A 22,584-nucleotide genomic window follows, 5' to 3' on the forward strand; every position below is an offset into this window, starting at 1 on the left:
TAAACAAAGAAAATATTCAGAAGGACCAAAATGACTTACAGCCCATTCCTGAGAGCTGCCGTGGCTGGGGACAGCGTGGCTGTGGTGGTGCTGCAACGCCTCCAAAGAGGTTTCACTGCTGCACCAACAGAAAGGTGGTGTAGCGCCAGTGTTGCTTAGGGGGCGTGTTCCTAGGGTGAAAAGGGTTAGGAAGTTGCCTGCCAGCCGCTCTGCACCCTGGAACACCCAGGGAATGCCTCCCAGGATGCTGGCAGGAGGCAGAGCCAATGTCCGAGGGCTACGCTGCTGCAGCAGTCCAGAGGGGCTGGTGTAAGTGCCCCAATGCCAGCATCCGTGCCAGCTTAGACAGCACAAGTGGCACGGATGTCGGCGTAGGGGTCACTGCGCCTCCTGAGTCCATTCGGCCTCCAAGCTCAGGAACGGGCTGTTAGAAGCAGAAAAGATGGGGTTTGTTCTCTAGCCTCCACTGTTGCTCAGAACTCTTAGCAATGTCCTAGCTGTTTACCACGATTTTCCTCCAATATATCAGATGTATAACATTACCTGAGAGACAGAGAATCAGTGCAGTACAATGAAGGGAGATACGCATGCATAGCCTGACACAATTACTCCTTTTTTTCTTTTCTTTTACAGAGCAGTATGATGCACCTTCTAAAGCCTTGTCTGTTTCTCAGCAAGGAACATCGTAAGTAGCTAAACTTTATTTTCCTGTGCATTTAAAGAACTGTTGCAGAAATTAGGATGATCAGGGCTTTGTTTTTGTGGTGAATCTAACCTTTAAAATATATGACCTCATTAGCATCTGCTGTTATCGTAGACTTTGAATTCTAGTATAACTGGCTGTTTCCCCCCGAGGTGTAGGTTGTTGTGGTTGTTTAAGGGGTAGCCACATGTTGTGCGGGTTGAACTACAGGCCACATTTGAAAAGTAATGCCATGCGAGATATTGGAAAAGCAATAAATTCCCTGATTTAAATTATTGGCTTGATAAGGTTAAAGCATCCTATGCTTTAATTAAGTTGACGTATTATAACAATGACAAAAGTACAGAAGAACTGGATGCTCATTGGCATTTAACAATTTCAAGGATGGAAACTTCACTGTGTAAATCGCAGAGGGAGTGATGTAATAATCATGTGAATTTTAGATAAATAGATAGAGTATTGCTTGGTTCACTGTTACGGGTATTTTAGTTATATTAGCAGCACGGTTTTAGTTTCTTTTCAATAATTTGTATTATGAGTATTTTAGTAATTTTATATTTCCATTTTCTTTTAGTGTTATATTCCCATTTAATTAAAAAAATGAAAGGTAATGCCAGTAATACCCCAGTTGAACTGACTTCCAAAGGAAGTTGGAAAAGTATTGATTTGATGTTTAAACTTTGCCCCAGTTGATACGTAGTTGCCACCAAAAACCTGCACTAAATTGCAGGAACAACAGCTGCAAGCATCATCCATGTTAGCTGCCTGGATGGAAGGTTATTTTTGCCCAAACGGGTTATAGGGGAAGTACTCGCATGGTTGGCAAACCACATGGCTGTTCCTGTTTACCTACTTTCCCACTGTAAAGAGGCGCTCCGCCCACATGCATTAAATGGATCCAGACATACTCTTTAACCCAGGAAGTCAGGCAGGGATGAGAAATGTGCTCTTCTGGCATTTTCACTGGCTTTCACAGGCTGTGAGAAGCTTTTGTGGCCGTGTGTGCTCCGCAGCAAACCAAAGGCAGTTTTTGTATCTGAACCATGGAGAACGAGCGATGAGCTATGCCTGGCACCAAAAGTCCACCCCAGAAAATTCTCCTTTCCTCTGTCTTTTGAAATCGCAGCAACATGAACACAGGTAGTTGCTGTGTACTGAATCAGACCTTTGGCCCCATAGAATCAGAACCGTCTATTCAGACTGGCAGCGGCTCTCCAGGGTCTCCAGAAGAGGTCTTCCACATTTCCCCATCCTTGTGGGTTCCCCTGCAGGGTCCCCCCTCTTGAGAGGGAGAGCCAGCATGGTGTAGTGGTTAAGAGCAGTGGTTTGGAGCGGTGGACTCTGATCTGGAGAACCGGGTTTGATTCCCCACTCCTTCATATGAGCAGCGGAGGCTAATCTGACCCAAATGTAACTCTCGCTGCGGCAAAATTTTTATCTATGTTTTTTAATTATACCTCTTTTTAACGGTACCGTTTAGATATCATATTTTTGTATGTATGGTTATTTATGCATTATGGAATGCATTGTATTTGTTTTGCTTATGACCTGTTGGTCCACAAGCATAAAGAATGAATTTAAAGGAAAGGCTAATGTGGTGAACCGGATTTGTTTCCCCACTCCTACACATGAAGCCAGCTGGGTGACCTTGGGCTAGTCACACTCTCTCAGCCCCACCTACCTCCCAGGGTGTCTGTTGTGGGGAGGGGCAAGGAAGGTGATTGTAAGCCGGTTTGATTCTCCCTTAAGTGGTAGAGAAAGTCGGCATACCAAAACCAACTCTTCGTCCTCCTCCTCCTCCTCCTCCTCCTCCTCCTTCCTCTTCCTCCAGAGGTGAGAGTTCCAGCCTAGGTTGATGCAAGACCAACTGCCAAGTCTTGCTCTTCCTTGGGTCACCTATAGAGGCAAAACTACAAGAGATGTTAAAAGACCCAACTTGTTCTTTTTAAAAAACGAGTGTCAACACCCCACTTTGGGTCCAGGGAGCCCTGATCTGACACATTAGTAAATGTCTTGTGTAGTTTGACCCCAAGTCCACTCCAATATCCAGAGCAGTCTTCTGCTGCTATCAGGGGAGAGAGTGCTTCTCGGCTCTGCCCTTTTCTGTGCCTGGGGAAAGTACTCAGGCTTGTCCTGCCTTAAGACTTTGAAAGATTTTTATTAGGTTTTTCTTAGAGTGTTTATTACAGCGTGTGGTTAATTGGCTGTGATTTACCATGAGCCATCTGGGTCCCGCTTAGTGGCATAAAGAATTAGATTTTTTTTTTTTAATGGAAGAATTCCGGAAAGCTTATCTGAAGGCCCCACGTTCTGTATTTAATCCTTTGTGTGTGTCGAAACGTCTGTTTCCCCAAATTATCTGAATGACTGTAATAATAGAACACATGCAGTTCAGTCAGTCGCTGTGCATCTGAAGAGGCTTGAAAAAGCATGTGGTGAAAAGCTGCATTGTAGTAACTTCACCATGTGTGCATACACAAACCACTGTTTATAAGCCGAGATGTTGAGGTGGTGGTTGGTGTGAAAGTGATACCCATGTGGGGAAGCGTGGGTGAATGTTCTCTCACTCTCACGGTTGGCAGCAGCAGCTCCTGCTGTCTTAGCCTAACTAGGGTAATTTTTCCAGAAGTATTGTTGAGTAATGAAATTTGGTTTTTTTTGCAAAGTTACCCAAGCCAATGACTTTACTGACAGATGCTGGGCCTTGGAAGGGAGCATTTCAGGCACATTTTAATAAGGATAGAGAGATGGCCCTCCCCAAGTAAAGTTTGAGTGGTGTATCAACAAGGAGGGATAGTTGGAATTAAGTTGCATTGTTGTATTGTGTCATTTTAGATACAGGGTGTATATGTGTGTGTGTGTGTGTGTATTTTAACAGCAACACATCATAAGGTCCTATTTGTACCCTGTGCAAATGAATGCCTCTAAGGACCAGTTTCCATCTTAATTTTAATGATAGCTGTCACTCGATTTAAATTTTTTTTTACAATCAAATCCTGTGAAGATTTACTCATAAATCAGATTGTTGAGTTTGGTTGGAATGACTCCTGAGGAAGTGTTTATGGGAGTGCATTGTTAGGTGGTCAGTTGGCTTTAAATGTGCATGCATTCTGGAATTTGCTTTCAGGGGCGGGTGGGACGGGTAAGGTCTTTTAAGCACGTCGCAGCTGGGCAGCTCCAAGTGCTCCTGAGTGAAGCTACTTCAATTTCATTCTGGCTTCGGTCCCAGTTTTAGGATTAGGGTTGCCAACCTCCAGGTGGTAGCTGGAAATCTCTCGCTATTACAACTGATCTCCAGCCAATAGATTTTCAAGGCAATGTGGAATTGGAACATAGCCTTTCTACCAGTTTTGGCATCCAAGATAGTTACCACTGAGGATTACAATCAAAGCTCAGAAACAAGACAGTTACAACAGTTATGACCAAAACCCTTCCTGTCTGTGGTGTTCCTAAAGGTACTGCAGGGGATGGATGAAGGTGCTTCATGAAACATCTTTGAAAAAAATAAAACATAAAGATGAGTGACTCTGTCAAAGTTACGTATGTTAGTTGCATGGATTTCTGCAGTGGAGGTAAACGGTGGAGGTACTGCTTGCTTTTGGTTGGGGAACACCCTAAAAGAGAAGGCTGAAACCGTAAGAAAGTGTAAGTGATAAGCTGCTTTTGCTGCTAAAAATCTAGCCCTTCCCTTTACATCAATCCAAAGCATTCAAGTGCCTGTTTAAAATCCTTGTTTAGGAAATGTTCTGCCTGTGTTTCCAGGTACAGTGATGTAAAGCTTTCAAGTGTCCATCCTTCCAGGGAATGATCCATCAGTTGCAGAGTTCTGGCTTGTATTATTAATAGATTATCCGGAAGCTATTAATAATATGCCAACAGAGGCAATTTGTCTGTCTTTCTTTCTAGAAGAAGCCCTTCAGAAGATAATGGAAAATAAGTGGCGTTGCCCTTTGGGTAATGGGTACATGTATAAATAGAATGTGTGTCTTAACAGGCCTTCCCAATTAATTCCAATTAATGAAGAGGATTCATCTGCATATGGGATAAGTAACCCATGTGGCTTCTTTGTTAGGATGCTTAAGAGCAGATTACTTAGGCGGGACACAATCTGTTTTGTTTCATGACAACCTCCTAAGCAAGGGCTGATTCCATTGTACAGTTTCCTACGAATTCCTGCTTGTCCATAGTTAAGTGGAGGAATCAGCCTGGGCACCCAAAGCATATACATTGCCAATTATATGCAGTTGCTGTGATGGAATATGCCGGGAGAAGGGCTGTGGCTCAGTGGCAGAGCATCTGCTTGGCATGCACAAGGTCCCAGGTTCAATCCCCGGCATCTCCAGTTAAAGGGACTAGGCAAGTGGGTGATGGGAAAGACCCTCTGCCTGAGACCCTGGAGAGCCGCTGCCGGTCTGAGTAGACAATACTGATTTTGATAGACCCAGGGTCTGATTCAGTGATACTGATAGTGATAAAGTTTATTGTCTGTGGCTGCAGGCCATCACAATCCACCAAACAAAATATTAAAATAATATTAAAATAACATAAAATTACACTAAAATTGTTTTAAAACAGTCTGACCCACAAGAAACTAGTATTTAAATATGTTAAGATCCCTGATTAAAAACAGCTTTAGCTCGGATTTGGCAAACCACCTCTGTTCATCCCTTGCCTTGAAAACCCCATAAGGGGTCGCCATAAGTCGGCTGTGACTTGACGGCACTTTACACACACACAAAGCAAAGAGTGACACTTCGTAGGAAACATCAGGATTGGCATCTGATAGGAGAAAGAGCAGCTTCTCTGGATCTGGAGAAAGATTTAGGCCCTTTAGAATCGCTCCGAGGAATTTAAGTCTGGGCTCTGTGTAAAGAAGACAGAATAGGGTGTAATGAGTTAGGTCCTCTGGAGCAGCTCCACAAATACATAGGCGAGAGGCTCATGGTGTTGGGTCTGACTCAGTATAAGGCAGCTTCATGTCTTCATGGAAGCACAGTAGGTTTTGGAGCAGATGAACAGGGCTTTCTACATACTACATGCAATTAGTAGGTTGAGGAGGAAGAAAACTGGATTGTTTCAGAGTCTGGGTAACAGGTAATTTCTCCCCTTAAAAAAACCTCCCTGCATGTAGTAAACTAGCACATTATGGGCTATATTCTCTCTGGTATTAGTTTTCTCTGTGCAGGGAGTTTAGCATGCAGGGGAGTGGGTTGAAGTGAACCAGTCGAAGGTTCTACCGAGACATTCTGTGCAGATAAACTTGCAACTTTTTTTGGAATTGGAGCAACCATATCTCGCTGGGTATGTTTAATTCTCTGAATAGCAGCATACATTGCCTGGACTCAGAAAGTTAATCGAGAGCTAAAATTAAAGCAACAGGATTCCCCCCTCACCCCCGGTTTGAAAATCTGTGTGTGTGTGTGTGATCCCCCCCTTTAAAATTGCCACAAGACCATATTCCAGTGAAAGAATTGTTTCACGATATCTTCCACGTTTGAATCTTTTCAGGCCTTAAAGGTGTCTAATGACAGGCTTCTGCAGTTACCCATCTGGCCGTGCTTTTATCTTTCTGTGAAGATCCTGTGCTTGCCATTCTGTCATTTTGTGTAGCCTGCACTGTAGATTCTAGGAAGAAAGAGGCCATTTATGCAAAGAGTCTCCTTATTAGTCCTCCGGAAGTATCTGCAGGATTGCCCTCCAGGGTTTATGGTTATGCTGATATAATCCCTTGATAGATCTCTTCCTTGACATAATAGGGTCCATTGTACGCCACAAATGCCGAAGGACTGAACTTCATTAGGATGTGTTTACATTGACTGAGGCTTAATAAGAGGCTGATTGTGGTGACAGCCGGTGTACTTGGGTATACTGGCAGTATGGCGGAAATGTTTGTCCTGTGTGATCGGAGGTGAATCTAGGGGCTCATGGTGAACTTTGCAATATGGATTAATTTGAACATTTTAGTGGTGTTAGAGTAACACCATTGGCTTGCTTTCCTGGAGTGGGAAGAAAATACAACATTGTGAGCAAGAGGCTGCATGCATTAGAGTCACAGAGAACCAGAACTGTGAACCACAAATTCCCAGGTCTGATTTGAGTTTTGCAAACTGGTGTTAAAGAAGCCCGTCATTAAAGAAGAACCCTCTTGTCTGTTTCTCAGGTTCCATTTAAACATGACACTGGATAAGGCAAAGGCGCTCGCCATGGAACTTTTAAGTGGTACTGGGCCTTGTTTAAATGCTTGCACAATGTCTGAATCGGGCCAACATCCGTGCCAAGCTGCCCATTTTAAACAAGCTGCTGTGTGAGCACCTAAATCATCTAAAAATCATCCAATGAGAGTACTTGACCCTACCTTGTAGGTTACTGAGACAATGTACTGGCTTTGAACACTTGGAAGAGCTTTATCTGTGCTAAAATAGTACTTGGTTTCCCTGAGCCAGGAATATGCTCTTTAAAAATTTTTTTTCATTAACAGCATTTCCAGTCTCTTGCAAACCAGCTCTTGTTTTCTTAGTGACATAACCGAAGGGCAGGGAATGGTGCTGCGTGTACCTTCAGCAGGGGACGCAACCCAAGAAAAACACTGCGGTGCTTACTGAGAGAGAAAGTATTGCAGAATTGTTGAAATACAAATCTAGGGGTTGGATCCAACCAGCTTTTCTGAAAATGGAGGAGGGTATCCCCTTTGACCACTGAAAAATCCTGTGCTTTCTTCCTGACATAGTAACTTTTCCATGTGCAAGGAATGTTTTTGTATGGCTCAGCAGTATGAAGCAGCACAAAATCCAGCAGTAATTTCCACTGAGAAGATTCCAGGAAGCGGAACAGGAGGGGCTGTGGCTCAGTGATAGAGCATCTGCTTGACATGCAGAAGGTCCCAGGTTCAATCCCTGGCATCTTCAGTTAAAGGGACCAGGCAAGTAGGTGATGTGAAAGACCTCTACCTGAGACCCTGGAGAGCTGCCGCCGGTCTGAGTAGACAGTACTGACTTTGATGGACCAAGGGTCTGATTCAGTATAAGGCAGCTTCATGTGTTCATGTGATTCTATTGCCTCCCTCATTCTTCTTCAGCCCAAAATGCTCCCTTGATACGCTGCTTCTGGAGGACCATCAGTGTGAAGGGTTTGCAGTGGAAAGGGAGAATTGATAAAAAAAACACCCCGCCTCCGTTAGTGGAAATCTACTGCTGGATCCCACCCATTAGATCTTATCATCTGGCTAACAGTCCTGTACTGCCTGTGGTTTTATTTTGATTTGATATCTGTCACTTCCTCTTCTCAGCTCTTGGGAGCATTATTTGGTATCAGACAACTGCCTGGATCCATCCCAGAGCTATTCATGTTTCAGTGTCTTCACTTAGATGTACTTTCAGAGTGCAACCTGACATTTAAATGGGGAAAAAACCCAGTATTTACCTTTATTAAGTCATTTGAGCAAAAGAAGAAAAATAGTTAGACAGAAAAGCCTTTCTGGTTTTTATTAAAAGAACAAATGCAAAAAATGAAATCCATTTTAGGTATTATTATTTTTTTTAAAAAGAAAGAGTCTCAAACTGGCATACGGTGCGAAATCAGCATTGCATTTCAGAATTGTCTATAGAAATATCACATAGAGATTTCCATGATATTATGAGAGTGGTGATGGTAAAAGCAGGAAGACGGCAAGGTCTTGAATCTGATGAGTATCCTTGCTTATTTCAGAGGATTGATGTGAATTGGTGATTGGTCTCTTAATTTCTTTAAGCAGCATACAGTATGAAAATCTTTCATTAGTTCATCATCACTACCAGTTCATCATCACTTGGTTTGTAGGAAAGAAGATAAACCACAATTTGCCCTCTTTGAACATCACAACCAACTGTGATTTGAAAATCTGGAAGTCTTTACTGTCTGAACCACTTCTAAGGGAAGGAGGGAGGGACAGGAGGAGGCGAACCTGTGGACTTCAAAGACTCGTGGCTGTAGCCGCATACAGTTGTGTCTAAATATGGCCTGGTGCCATGGTTGCCATCCTCCAGGTGGGGCCTGGAGATCTCTGGGAACTGATCTACAGATGACAGAAATGACTTCCCCTGGAGGAAATAGCTGCTTTGGAGAGTGGACTCTAGGGCATTACATGCTGCTGAGCTCCCTCCCCAAAATGTCAAGGAACTTCACAACCCAGAAATGGCAACCCTATGTAGTGCTCACAGTTCTTCCTTAATTTCACAGCCAGGAAGGTCCTCGTCTCTAGATGTAATCATTTGGGTATTTAGGAACGCCTAGCAGAACCTTCATAAATCTCGAGTCTCCCTTGATGACACTGGCTATTTTGTTTTCATGAGTAGAGACTCTTGGAAGCATAAAACCTTATTATCTTGGAGAGGAAATGGTTTGCTTGGGCTTATTTTATTTTTTTGCAGCGAATGTTGTGTTCAGAGCAGACCCGTTTCCAAGAAAAATAATGGGAAGGCACAAACTAGAGCACAAAGGAAGTTTTCAGATGAGTACAGAACTTTTCCCAAGCCTGAGCAACAGATCGACTCTAGTTGGATTTAAAGTTTTTTTGGAAAACAATCTTAACATTGCCTGTGAATAATCATGTGATTTCCGGAGAGAGGATGGTGCGTTAATTCGTTTTGAAAGCATTAAGTTGCATTTATTATCCTCTTTCTCTTTCAGAACGTTGCAGGAAGACCTTCTGCTCAGCGATAGCGAAGATGGTGAAGATGACCAAGTCAGTGTGTGTATATATATATTACATATATACATATATATGAACGTAGATCTGCAGGTGTTGCAGATATACATTTTAAAATCTTCATGACCATTTCTCCTTCCTAAGCTGCTTAAACTAACCTTCCTCTCCTCCCCTCTTCTCTCTCCCTTTTTTATTTTTTGTTAAATGCTCAGGTTTCTGATAAGCCGTCTTCCTCATCCACTCCTCCAAGGTATCGTTTCTTTGGAAAGATCTTACTAGAGTAAATAGAGAAGGAAACAAACTTGATATGGTTTTTTTTAAAAAAATGTGGCAGAAATTCTTGTGGGAACAGGGCAAATGTGAAAAGAGAAAGTGGGACCAGCTGACAGCTTTTCCCAGGTAACTTAGAAGGCTGATTTGAAGGCAAGATATATAACTGCCAAAACACATTTAAAAAAAGATGCATGGTATATGTTGGTTTGCTTGGCTTTGGGCAGATGAATTAGCAGGTTTGAGAGAAAAGGGATAATCTCAGATGTGCCACCCTGAGTTTTGTGGAGGAAGAACAGAGGGAAGTGTGAATAATAGTAAGAACTTATTTGGAGCGATACACTTTTTTTCACAAGCAGCCTTTGCAGACAGGCTGGTCTAGTGCAGACACAAAGCATACCACGGTTTGCAAACAGGGAAGGCTTTGTGGATTAAAGTGCCAACTCACTGTTGGAGAAACTAGAGAGCTGGAGAAACAGTGACCTACCTTTTCAAGCCCTGCAACTGGGAAATGCCACTCTATAGGGAGAATTAAGGGGAGGAGCTATGGCTCAATGGTAGAGCATCTGCTTGGCATGTAGAAGGTCCCAGGTTCAATCTCCGGCATCTCCAGTTAAAGGGACCAGGCAAGTAGGCGATGTGGAAGATCTCTGCCTGAGTCCCTGGAGAGCCGCTGCCGGTCTGAGTAGACAATACTGACTTTGATGGAACAAGGGTCTGATTCAGTATAAGGCAGCTTCATGTGTACCCTAGGAAACCAAGATTGGACGGAAGGCAATGGTCCAGCTCAGAAAAGTCTGCAACATTATGTTGAGGGTCTCCGCTCATCCTTCATAAACCAGGGGTTGAATCTGTATTTTGAAGTGGGTTTGCAAAACATGGTCACAACAGATTGTGTTTTGTGATAGCTGGCAGAAAACAAGAGAGCAAGCGAGCAAGAGTACATTTGGGGGCTTTCTGCTTCTTGTACTAGGAGACAGCAACCTTTCATTAAACTCTGAAACTTGGAAATACAACCCTATAGGAGTTTAGCCCCCATCGCTGAAGTGGGAGGGCAGATAATGTTCCTTTCAAAGCACATGATCTGCTTTGCCTTGAACGGAAAAGTTACAGAATTCCAATTTCACTGCCACCTGGCAGAGAGTAGAAAGCACTTGCACAAACCTTAATCTTTACATTTTTGAAGGGGGGAGGTGTCTCCCCCCTTGTTTTTGAGTGGGGAATTCCCTTTGGAAATGGGACTCTATTCAAGTCTCGGTTCTCACATTTAAGCTTTTAAATACCTAAAGAAATTGTTTTTCCTCTTCCAAGTGCATATCAATGACTGGAAGATTTCTGTGGACAGATTACTTCAGGTACCCCATTCAAGCTGTTCTGGGGGTTCCCCTTTCCTCCAGGGGCAACATTTAAGAGGGTGCATTTTGGGCCGCATCAGGAGGCGGGAGACAGGGCAGTCCCCCTCCGCAGAGAGAAATCTTTCTGTGGAAATCTCCAGTGGATCCAAGCCCATATCTGTTTACATTGGTCTTAGCGTGGAATGCAAGTACTCCACTCTTGTTTTTAAAAAGAAAATCAGCTGGTTTAACCTGTTTTGATTTCCAAGTTTAGAGCATTTAGGCGTAAACACAGGCAGGCCAATGGGGAAAGCAGAATGGCTTGTAAAATACTAGGAAGGAGGTGAAGAGATTAAATCAAGGAAAGGTTGAAGGCTTAGAGGACTGTACTGGGAGAATCGCTTTGCCTTACCCGGAAAACCCCACTGGACATAGAATCATAGAGTTGGAAGGGACCACCAGGGTCATCGAGTCCAACCCCCTGCACATTGCAGGAAACTCACAACAACCTCCCCCACACACACCCAATGACCCCTACTCCATGCCCAGAAGATGGCCAAGATGCCCTCCCTCTCATCATCTGCCTAAGGTCATAGAATCAGCATTGCTGACAGATGGCCATCTAGCCTCTGCTTAAAAACAGGGAAGGAGAGCTTCTTCTGTGTGCTGTTGCCGTGTGTGATGTTTAAATAGCATCTCCCAGGCAAGCCTCAGGATGCCATGAAAATAAATTCTTCTAAATACAGATTGATTTTTTAGCCTAGTTCCCTTTGCAAAGTTCAGGCAACTAATAATGGTTTGCAGTGTGGTGCCGGAGCTCGAGGCTGATAATTATCCTGCTTTTTTTTTTAAAGCAACTTTTCATGATGTAAATTTGGAACAACCGGGAAAGAAGTGTGTGCTTTTAAGCAAACACTAGTGTGGGCAAAGGGGGAAAAGGGCCTATTGAAAAGTAGGGGAGAAATCACATGAAGCTGCCTTATATTGAATCAGACCCTCGGTCCATCAAGGTCAGTATTGCCTACTCAGACTGGCAAGAGCTATCCAGGGTCTCAGGCAGAGGTCTTTCACATCACCTCCTACCTGATCCTTTTAACTGGAGATGCTGGGAATTGAACCTACCTTCCTAACTTTAATTAAGCCCCTATGCTGGTCTAGCACCTGCCTTCATTGGCATGCTTTTGGAATAATTCTTGGTGCTGGCAAGCATGCGGGAAATCCCCCGCCCCCACAATACTGATCATCCATGCCGACTTCTCCTAGGATAATTCTATCTGCAGGCTACCAGCAGGAATCTAGTACTAAAACAGAATGAAGTGTGTGTGTGGGGGGGATGTCGTAGAAGGTCAATACACTTTCCCCCTGAAAGGTCAAATTTGTATTTTGATCTTTTGAATTTTGAGTGGGGGGGACCATGGCTCAGTGGAAGAGCCTCTGCTTGGCATGCAGAAAGCCCCAGGTTCAACCCCTGTCCTCTCCAATTGAAAGGCTCAAGTAGCAGGGGATGTGAAAGTTTAAAGTCCCTGCCAGTCTGGTTCAGTATGAGGCGGCTTAATGTGATTCATCCTTAGTGAATAGGAAGGCTCAGACAATTTATTTCAGAAAATTTATTTTCTGCTCCTAATGTGGCTTGCTTATTTGCCAGAACGTAGCAACAATTTGTGAGGGGAAACAAGGATGAAAACAGGATGGTAAAATAAAACTGTTTATTTTAAGACACCCACCATCTACATATTTTGAACCTAAACTGGTCTTCCCCTTAGGGACTCTGCCTGAAATCTTGAGAGCTCTTTCCCGGGAGTGAGCCTTATTGACTAAAATGGACTTACTTCTGAGTAGACTTACTGAAGATTGCTCCCATTATGTCCCTTGATTACTGGAGAACATATATTTAATCCTCTCTGCCTTTCTGGCGCTTATCTTAGGCAAAGAACCTTTATGAAATCTTGTCTGACTATTTATTTGCATGTTTGAATTTTCATTCCTTAAAAAAAGGAAATATTCTGTGAGATCTCATCACCGTTGAAAATAGTTGACATCTCAGCATATTCCATGCATTTCCAAAACAGATGGTTCATTTTCTTAAACTTCATAGAAAAATCAAAGAGGCGTAGAACCATCTACTGAACTATAGTTCTGCTTTTATATTTTGATGGTTTGAATGTTCCTGATAATTGTTGGAGGTTATACCAGTATCTTTAAACTTTCCAAACTTTCACAAGAAGAGCTCTGACCTAGATAGCCCAGGCTAGCCTGATCTCGTTAGATCTCAGAAGCTAAGCCGGGTTGACCCTGGCAACTATTTGGATGGGAGACCTCCAAGGAATACCAGGGTTGTGATGCGGAGGCAGGCAATGGCAAACCACCTCTGATCGTCTCTTGCCTTGAAAACCCAGAGGGTCGCCATAAGTCAGTGTGACTTGGCGGCAAAAATGACATCTAATCTCTAATTGCTGATAGGGAATGGTTACCTACCAAATCTAAGGTGTCCCACCTTATGACCACCCAGGATCCAATAATTATTGACTCAGTGGCAAGGTTTTTTCAGTTCATAATTAGAGAATGCGATTGTTACTCTGCACTATATAACAGTTAAGTCAGGAGTGAATAACCAAGTAACCAATTTAGTGGGATTTGCATGTTCTTATAAAATGATTTTATGGTAAATTTTATCGTATGATATCAGCATGCCCTTATACCGTGATTTTACTGTAAACTTCACTGTACGATTTCCCTTTAATGCCAATAAAGTCTTTCATATTCATATCATTGGCAGCAAAAATAAAATCACAAGAAGGGTTAAGTCTTCAGTTTTTCATGGGCAACTGAAAGCTGGTATATGGTTATAATGTTGCTCATTTTTAATTGTTAGTTTAATTTTGTGGGGTGGGCATAATGACGTAGTTGTTGTTGTTGTTTTATAAATTGGTTTTCCTCTCCAGCGGACTGTGGCGCACAGCATTTTAAGTTATGCTTTATGACATTACTTTTCTTACACCGGCGATGCTGCGTCACTGCTGGTCGAGGGGGTGGGGATGGAGAAAGACGATCCTTCCCAGCTTCTAATTTTATCTCATGGTGTTGGCTTGCAGTGCCTCACAATCGCAGCCCGAGAGTGTGGCATTGGCACATTCCAGCAGCCCAGAGTCCGATAGCACGAGTGACTCAGACAGTTCCTCGGACTCTGAGAGCAGCTCCAGCGACAGTGAAGCCAACGATCCCCCCACAAGAGCCTCCACGCCTGAGGTAACCGTGTCCACATTCCAAATGCATGATCAGTACCATGGGAATAGCCAATATGGACCCCTTCCTGGGGTTTTGGCCAATTAGATCATGGTTCTTATGGCAGGGGTCCCCAACATGGTGTCCGTGGGTGCCCACGGACACCTTTCCTGGTGTCCGCCAATTATTTTAAGAAAGTGGGTGGGGCCGGGTGGGGCTTTTGCCCAGCAAAGGTTCTGATCGGCCCTTGGAGATTTGATTGGCTGTGCGGATCTTGAAAAATGTTAATTTAGGAGCAGCTGCCACCACAGCACAGGGAATCTTCATTGAGGGACAGAATGTAAGCCGTTGCAGCCACTTTGTGCCAACTATTTTGTAACTGTGCCTACCAGGCTGTGTCAGAATTCCAAAGGTTCCTGCAGGCTCAAAAAGGTTGAGGACCCCTGTCTTACAGAGAAGGCTGCTCCCTGATCTTCTGCCATATTGGTTCTTTTGCGCTGGTCCCATGTCCCGTTCTGTGTTTGAGCCTCGGCAGTTTGCTCTCTATGGCCAGCATTACATGGATTAGTTCAGATACAACGCAAAACCATGGTTTATTTTTTAACTATGGCTAGTTTGCCTGATCTCGTCAGATCTCAGAAGCTAAGCAGGGTCGGCCCTGGTTAGTATTTGGATGGGAGACCACCAAGGAATACCAGGGTTGCTGTGCAGAGGAAGGCACTGGCAAACCACCTCTCAGTGAGCTGTGGCTCACGAAAGCTCATACCCTACCAGAAAATATTTTTTGTTAGTCTTTAAGGTGCTACTGGACTCTTGCCCTTTTCTAAAACCACCTCTCTGTTAGTCTCTTGCCATGAAAACCGCAAAAGGGGTCGCCATAAGTCTGCTGCGACTTGACGGCACTTTACACACAGTTTGGGAAACCATGGTTTGGCTCACAGACAGTCATCCCAGTCTGGGGTTTCATCAACAAATGTTGGTTTTGGCACCGTCCCTTTTTCTCCTGCCTTCCCCATAGAAGCCCAGCTGGTATTCGGGCCCACATTGTATCCCCAGCGAACAAGCCAGGATTGAGCCAGGATGTCTGTGTTTGTGCATCAGAACAAACCATAGTCAAGGCTAACTGTGATTGTTTAAAATCAACTTCAGACCATGGCTTCAGATCTTCTTGCGATTATACCCAAAACTAACCATGGTTCATGGAGTGGTCTGCATTCAGATGATCCCACTAACCATGGTTAGTTGGGTTTTGTGTGGTTTTTGAACTGAGTCAATATGAAAGCCACACACACGAATCCAGTTAATCGCTTCCATCATGCCCCACATCTAGCAGTTTGAGAAGAGGGCTATTGTAAGTTAATACTACACTTGCAAAACTTCAGTTGAAGTCATCCGCTATGTTTAGAGTTAGTTAAATTTATTAGCATTGCAGTCCTAAGGATATTTTCCTGGGAGCAAGCCCTATTGAGTAGACTTGAATAGGATTCTGAGTAGACCTGTTTAGGTTCCATCTCTAAATAATTTTAATATAACTGTTTTAGCTAAAATCCCTGGGTGCTCATCAGTCATCACTTAGAACACTGAAAAGCTTTATGTGCAATTGAGTAGAACAGCCACCTGCAAGTTGGCACTTATAATCCTCTAAATAAAATGGATACAGTTGGCATTTATATATGTATTTTTAAAATAAGGAGGTAAGCATTGGGAAGAGAATATCCCTGAGGAGCCAGGCCCTGTGGCTAAGTGGTAGCTGTCACCAGATTTTGAAGCCATTTGTATGCATCAAGCGATATGAAGAAGAAGAGTTGGTGGTTTTTATAAGCCGACTTTCTCTAGCACTTAAGAAAGAATCAAACCTGCTTACAATCACCTTCCCTTCCCTTCCCCACAACCCACCCCTGTGAGGTAGGTGGGGCTGAGAGCTCTAAGAGAGCTGTGACTAGCCCAAGGTCACCCAGCTGGCTTCATGCGGAGGAGTGGGGAAACCAACCCTGTTCACCAGATTAGGGTCCGCCGCTCATGTGGAGGAGTGGGGAATCAAAACCTGTTCTCCAGTTGAGAGTCCACCGCTCCAAACCACTGCACCACACTGGCTTCACCTTCCTTTCTTTAAACACACAGCATCAGAACAGAGATTAAACATGGCATGTTACCTGTTCGGATTGGGGGACGTCTCTACACCTGAAAGCTCTTTTAGTTCGAATCTGTTCAACTTGCTGTGTTTTCAAATAATTACTTGTTTATTGGATAATGCAGCTTTTTGAAATCAGATTTTTGTCCAAAGCTGTAGAATTTCAACAGGACTCTGTCTGTAACATTGAGACTTAGAGGGAGGATTCTTCTCCACACCTCCTTTTTTTTCTGGGACGTGGCTGGACTCCCTGTGGTTTTTCTTGGCTTGGGCAGTTGAATTTTGGAGGCCTCGGTGACCTACTTGGGAAGTAGGAAATAACTCTACAGCTCCATAATTGAAAACAGACCGGTTTTGAAATTGCTTCAGAAATTTTAAAAACGTGTTTTTTATATCATTGGCATAATATCGGGCCTAGTGCCATTGTTGAAGGGGACTCTGGGATAGTGCTAATGGCTTCTTTTAACGGATCGCCCTTCTGCCATTTTGAACTAGCACGTTGGAACTTTAAGAGTGAGAGAGAACTATCTGTTTAGTTCAGGGAGCCCATGGCTGTACATATGGTTCTCTGTCCCTCTATTTTACTCTCACCACGACCCCGTATGGAGGGTGAGGTTGAAAGAACCAAAGTTTCCCGGGAAGCCATGTCAGAAAGGAAGCCCACAAACAAGACAGCTGCAGCAGCATTGTCCTGCCTGTGTTCCAAAGCACCTAAAATAGTAGGCGTGGTCCTCTCATCCTGGAGAGAATAGGTATGCATCATGACTAGTATCCATTTTTACTAGTAGCCATGAATAGCCCTCACCTCCATGAACATGTCCACTCCCCTCTTAAAGCCTACCAAGTTGGCAGCCATCACCACATCCTGGGGCAGGGAGTTCCACAATTTAACTATGCGCTTTTACTCTCACTGGAGGGGGGTGTACCATTTCAGTCTGCAAGTGAAACTCACATGATTAAATGCTCCTTAGTGGATGAGGGTTCTAGACTGGCTTCTGCCATGCTAGTTTTCTGCGTGTATGGAATGTTTTGCATGGAAGAACATTCCATCATGACAGCTGAAAGGCAAATCCCTGTAGCAGGATTATCACCTCTGAGAGAAATAGGCCACTGGGTGACTCCCTTTTTTTAAAGCTCACCTTGTGATCTAGGAGCCTACATTTCATCGGCAAGATGTACTCCTCCCAGTGTCTGAATAGATGTAGAAGTTAAATAGGTCATACAGCTTGTGGGTTTAGGAATTCAACCTAGCTCTTGTGTTAAAGCTTGATCTCAGGAGTCCTCCTCATACCGCAAAGTTGTCCTTTCCTCATCAGGCACCATCAAAGAAGTATTTAACCCCTTCTTCCCAGTGTGAAACACAAAATCTTCCTGTAACATATGCATCTCAGCTGCTCATTCCAAGGCCTAATTTGGCATGGCATACAGTGTTTGATTAGAGTCAGGGACGACTGGGTTCAAATTCCCGTTCCATCATGGATCTCGTCGGGTGACACTGGACCTAGAAAATAGCTCACATGGTGGTTGTTGAGAGAAGAGAAAGGAGAATGATGTGGAATGTCACTTTGGATCCTGATCAGGGAGAGAAGTGGGATGTAAATAAAAAAAAAAAGTATGTCTGCATATACGGGAGAAAGTGTTGTTAAGAGAGGACTGTGCCACTTTGGTCTCCAGATTGAAAGGCATAGTTTTTAAATCATAGAATCATAGAGTTGGAAGGGACCACCAGGGTCATCTTGTCCAACCCCCTGCACAATGCCAGAAATTCACAACTACCCCCCACACCCCCAGTGACCTTTACTCCATGCTCAGAACATGGCCAAGATGCCCTCCCTCTCATGATCTGCCTAAGGTCATAGAATCAGCATTGCTGACAGATGACCATCTAGCCTCTGCTTAAAAACCTCCAGGGAAGGAGAGCTCACCACCTCCCAAGGAAGCCTGTTCCACTGAGGAACCACTCTAACTGTTAGAAAGTTCTTCCTAATGTCTAGATGGAAACTTTTGATTTAATTTCAACTCATTGGTTCTGGTCTGACCTTCTGGGGCAACAGGAAACAAGATGACAGCCCTTAATAATTCATTCTCCATGCAACCTTTAAAAAAACAAACAAACAAACACCCTAGCACATCATGAAATGTTTCAGTCTGCCCCTGCATGAACAATGACCTTTAAACCTCTCCATTCCCTTTCCATAGCCCAGTCCACCGACATCCAGTAGATGGCAACTGAACAACTGGATAATAAAGGTGCCTCATCCGGCATCTCCTGCTGAGAACTTCCTTGAGGATGACCGCAGTAGGTGCAGTCTCCAGGAGAGTAAAGAACAAGGCAAGTCGTTCAGCAGCAGCAGCAGTAGCAGCAGCGACAGCAGCAAAAGCGAATGTCCTCAGCTGACGGAGAGTCACTCCAAAGCCTCTGGCAAAGCATCCCGATCTACCCCAGAGGTGCATCTCCCTACCAAGCGGAGCTACCAAAAGTCTCCCGTGCACCAGGGCAGGCAGACTGTGGGCAGTAAGCAGCCCAAGAAGTCCAGCAAAGTCTTGGTCCTGGAGGAGCAGAAGGGAGGCTTGAAAGTGGAAAGTGAGACACTCGACCTGTACGGGGCTAAAGACCAGTCTTCCAAAGACAAGCCCAAAGTGAAGACGAAAGGGAGGCCCAAGCCAGGCGACAGGAAGGAGCAGAAACCAACAGCACCAGAGCCTTCGGAGAAGAAAAAGCACAAGACCTCACATCAAGCCACTGCTAAATTGTTTCTGGACCGTGCCGCCGCTGTAAAAAACAATGTGGTCAGCAGTACTCTGGAACAATTGCCCCTCAGTCCCATAGTTCAAAGCCCCCAGGTTCCTGCCACCAGCAGAACTAACGGTGCAAAGCCGGTCACCGTAGCGAGAGAGGACCTCCATAAGGATAAGTTTCTCTTGCCAATCAGGGATAAGAAGTTGCTGTCTCCCTTGAGGGACTGCCCGGTACCTCAAGCTCTTGTGGTTAAAATTGAGCTTGCCCTCCTCTCACGTATTCCACAGCCAGGCCGGAAGGGGACCTGCCCAAGACAACTGGAGATCAAAGAGAGACACGATATGAAGAAGCCGGAGGTGGACAGGAGGAGTGCAGAAATGCCAAGCAAGTTCCCCAAAAAGAGGAAGGTGAGAGGGTTTTGAGAAATGGTAAATGTGCCCTTCAGGGCCATGATAAGTTAAAACCTAGACCTTTGAAAAAAATGTTGCATAATTCATTCCTTGGGTTGAACATTTTTTAATAACGTTTTTACTAGTTTTTTAAATGTATGATATAAAAATTAAAAAAGGGACATTGGGGGGAAGAGAAAAAAACCCATAAACATAAGGTAAAACAACCACCTGAAGCATAATTATTTAAATCCCTGCTATATTTTCTACTAGGATATTTTCTGTCCAGGTTAAAATTATTACTAAGCAAAAATATAAATTCCACCATGTTATACCAATTACTATATTAGTTTAAACTTTATATACAATACCATGTTACTTTTTTTTAAAGGGTTCTACCTTTCCTCATGTGTATTTATACCTAACTATAACAAAAAGCTTGGGGTTGAACATTGAGTAATTCATGAGAATGAATTTCGGAATAGACCTCCACTAATTGCATATATATGAGCCTTGCCTTAGAGCAAGCCTTAACCACTGATCTGTGTGGTTAAGTATTGTCTACTCCAGAGGTCCCCAACATGGTGCCATGGTGCTCACTGATACCTTTCTTGGTGCCTGCCAAGTGTTTTTAGAAAGTGGGTGGGGTAGGGTTGCCAGACCCCAACCAGGGGTGGGGGAATCCTCCACTTTGGGTCCCCTCCCCTTGGTGCCGTCAAGTTGGCTGACTGAGGCCTTAAAGTTAAAGGTCCCCTGTGCAAGCATCGGATCATTCCTGACCCATGGGGTGATGTCACATCCCGACGTTTCCTAGGCAGACTTTTGTTTACGGGGTGGTGTTCCAGTGCCTTCCCCAGTCATCTACACTTTACCCCCACCAAGTTGGGTACTCATTTTACTGACCTCGGAAGGATGGAAGGTTGAGTCAACCTTGAGCCGGCTACCTGAAACCAACTTCGGTTGGGATCGAATCAGGTCATGAACAGAGCTTGGACTGCAGTATTGCAGCTTACCACTCTGCGCCATGGGGCTGAGGTCTTACCACGCTTAAAATGAGGCCTAGGCCTTGACGTTGCTGGTGTGATGACATTACTTTTGGAGGCAACACCGAGGCCGAGGCCTCACTTTAAGCCTGGTAAGATTTCTCACCCCACCCCCCTCCCCCACCAGTGGCCAGGGGGACCTGGCAACTCTAGGGTGGGGCCAAGTGGGACTTTTGCCCATCAGGGCTTCTGATTGGAGATTTCATTGGCTGTGCAGATTTTTAAACACAAGAACCTTCACTTTGTGTGATTGAAGGTAGGCTGTGGCATCCATTTTGTGGCTGCGCCCACCATGCTGTGTGAGAATTTCAGAAGTACCCACAGGCTTAAAACGTTTGAGGACTCCTGGTTTACTCTGTCTGGTGGTGGCTCTCAGGCAGACAAGGGTCTTCCCCAGCAATTGCTACCTGACATCGTTCAGCTAGACACAGCAAGGATGGAACCTTGCTTCTGCCCTTAAAGCATGTGCTTCACCACATAGCCATGCCATCTTCCCAGTATATATGAGTGGGATCTTGATCATCTAGGAAAGAGATGGCAGGTGGCTTACTAAAATAGTAACTCGGTGTGAAAAAGGCAAGTTCCATGGCTAGGGATTATTAGAGAAGTGTTTCAAAACACGACAACCAGCATCATAATGACTCTATATAATCTGCAGTGAAGAGCTGCTCGAAATATTCCATACGGTTTTGGTGCTCTATCTCTGTTACATTTCCCTGTTCTGAGGGAGTCTCCAAACTAAAATTTAGCGGCTCTTGTCCTTGGAGAAATCCATGAGGTCAAGAACTCTTTTTGGAACTGTTGGATCTCACGGTAGATGTGATTTGCAAGTCTTACTCGGTGCATTTTATAGGACAAAAAACAACAACCTAGAACAGGAATGTGAGTTTTATTTGAACAATCTATTACAACTCATCTGTTGCTGCTAGCGAAAAACAGTTATGCACCCCTGGGGTGTTTGGCAGCATAACTCTTTTCTGTTAACAGCAAGAGATGGATTGCAAGAGATTGTTCAAGTGCAGCTCCTTTTTCTGCTTCAGTTTTAGTTTGCAGATATTAACCCAGATCTTGAGTTGCTGGTTTTAATAACCCAAACGGTTTCCTTTTTTGAGATGGTTAGATGTGAGCAAATTTTATTCTACAGACATCGAAGGGTTTGTTTTTTTACTGCCCTACAATATGGCAGTTCCCCCCGCCCCCACTTCCCCGCAGAATTGTGGTGAATTTGTGCACCTCCTGGAGTTTCCATGAACTTTCCCGCAATCTTATACAAACCGTATTCGCTCCAAAGTTTTGGAAAAGATCTCAGCAAAGCCTGGAGGACTGCCATGTGGGCGGGAAAGTTCGGATTTTGCTTAGCACAAAAGAAGCATACCTTGATGTGCTTCAAAGAGTTATTTAACTTTTTTACAAAAGGTATAGTGTCTTGGGTTTAAGAGGGATTGTATTACTTGCTTGGAAGTGCAAATATAGTTCAAGAAAAACAAAGTGCTTAGGGTAAAGAGCTGGCTTGAAGCCTTGGTAAGTGTGGTAATTGTTTCTCGGGCTTATGGCTGAGATCACGCAACTTGTTTCCAAGTTGGCTTGCCTTGCTTTATATAGTATATACCCTTTTAAACTTACTCATGAACTTACTCATGCCCAGCCATAGCTCAGAGGCTGGCATTTTTCTACTGAGAACATGTGTTCAAAATTGCTTCAGCCTTCTCTCCTCCTTCTCAGCTCTTCCCCTCGTATCCGATACCGGTTATAAATGACTTTGGACGATCCACATGGGTTTAACTCTCCAGCGTTGGTGTGTTTTCCCCCTTTTGGCAAACCAAAGCATGGTTGCCTGCCATTAATTACTTAGCCAGAAGGAATTTTATGTGTTGCGGTCTCCTCTCTTTCTCTGTGCCGTCCTCATGTAATCCACACTAATCAAAAACCCTATACCCTACTGGTTTAACAGAAAGATAATTGAACCATTTGCAGGTAAGAAAAACAACTGGTTGTGTGGGGCAGATAAACGCCAAACTGAAGTCTGGCACTCTTGAATGAGTCTAGGCTCATACACTTTCCCCTTTTTC

The 22,584-nt window shown here is 44.1% G+C and overlaps 1 protein-coding gene across 1 annotated transcript in view; it reads left to right on the top strand.

Annotated features, from left to right (window-relative positions):
- Window positions 1-22,584, top strand: part of AFF1 (ALF transcription elongation factor 1) — a 79,224-nt gene that overhangs the window by 35,528 nt on the left and 21,112 nt on the right. The window contains exons 5-9 of the mRNA XM_056855734.1: window positions 634-685; window positions 9,368-9,428; window positions 9,599-9,636; window positions 14,083-14,236; window positions 18,543-19,490. Coding sequence (XP_056711712.1) covers window positions 634-685; window positions 9,368-9,428; window positions 9,599-9,636; window positions 14,083-14,236; window positions 18,543-19,490 — 1,253 coding nt within the window. The remainder of the gene's footprint in view (window positions 1-633; window positions 686-9,367; window positions 9,429-9,598; window positions 9,637-14,082; window positions 14,237-18,542; window positions 19,491-22,584) is intronic.

The sequence above is a fragment of the Euleptes europaea genome, chromosome 9 (assembly GCF_029931775.1).
Source record: "Euleptes europaea isolate rEulEur1 chromosome 9, rEulEur1.hap1, whole genome shotgun sequence".
Taxonomy (NCBI): Eukaryota; Metazoa; Chordata; class Lepidosauria; order Squamata; family Sphaerodactylidae; genus Euleptes; species Euleptes europaea.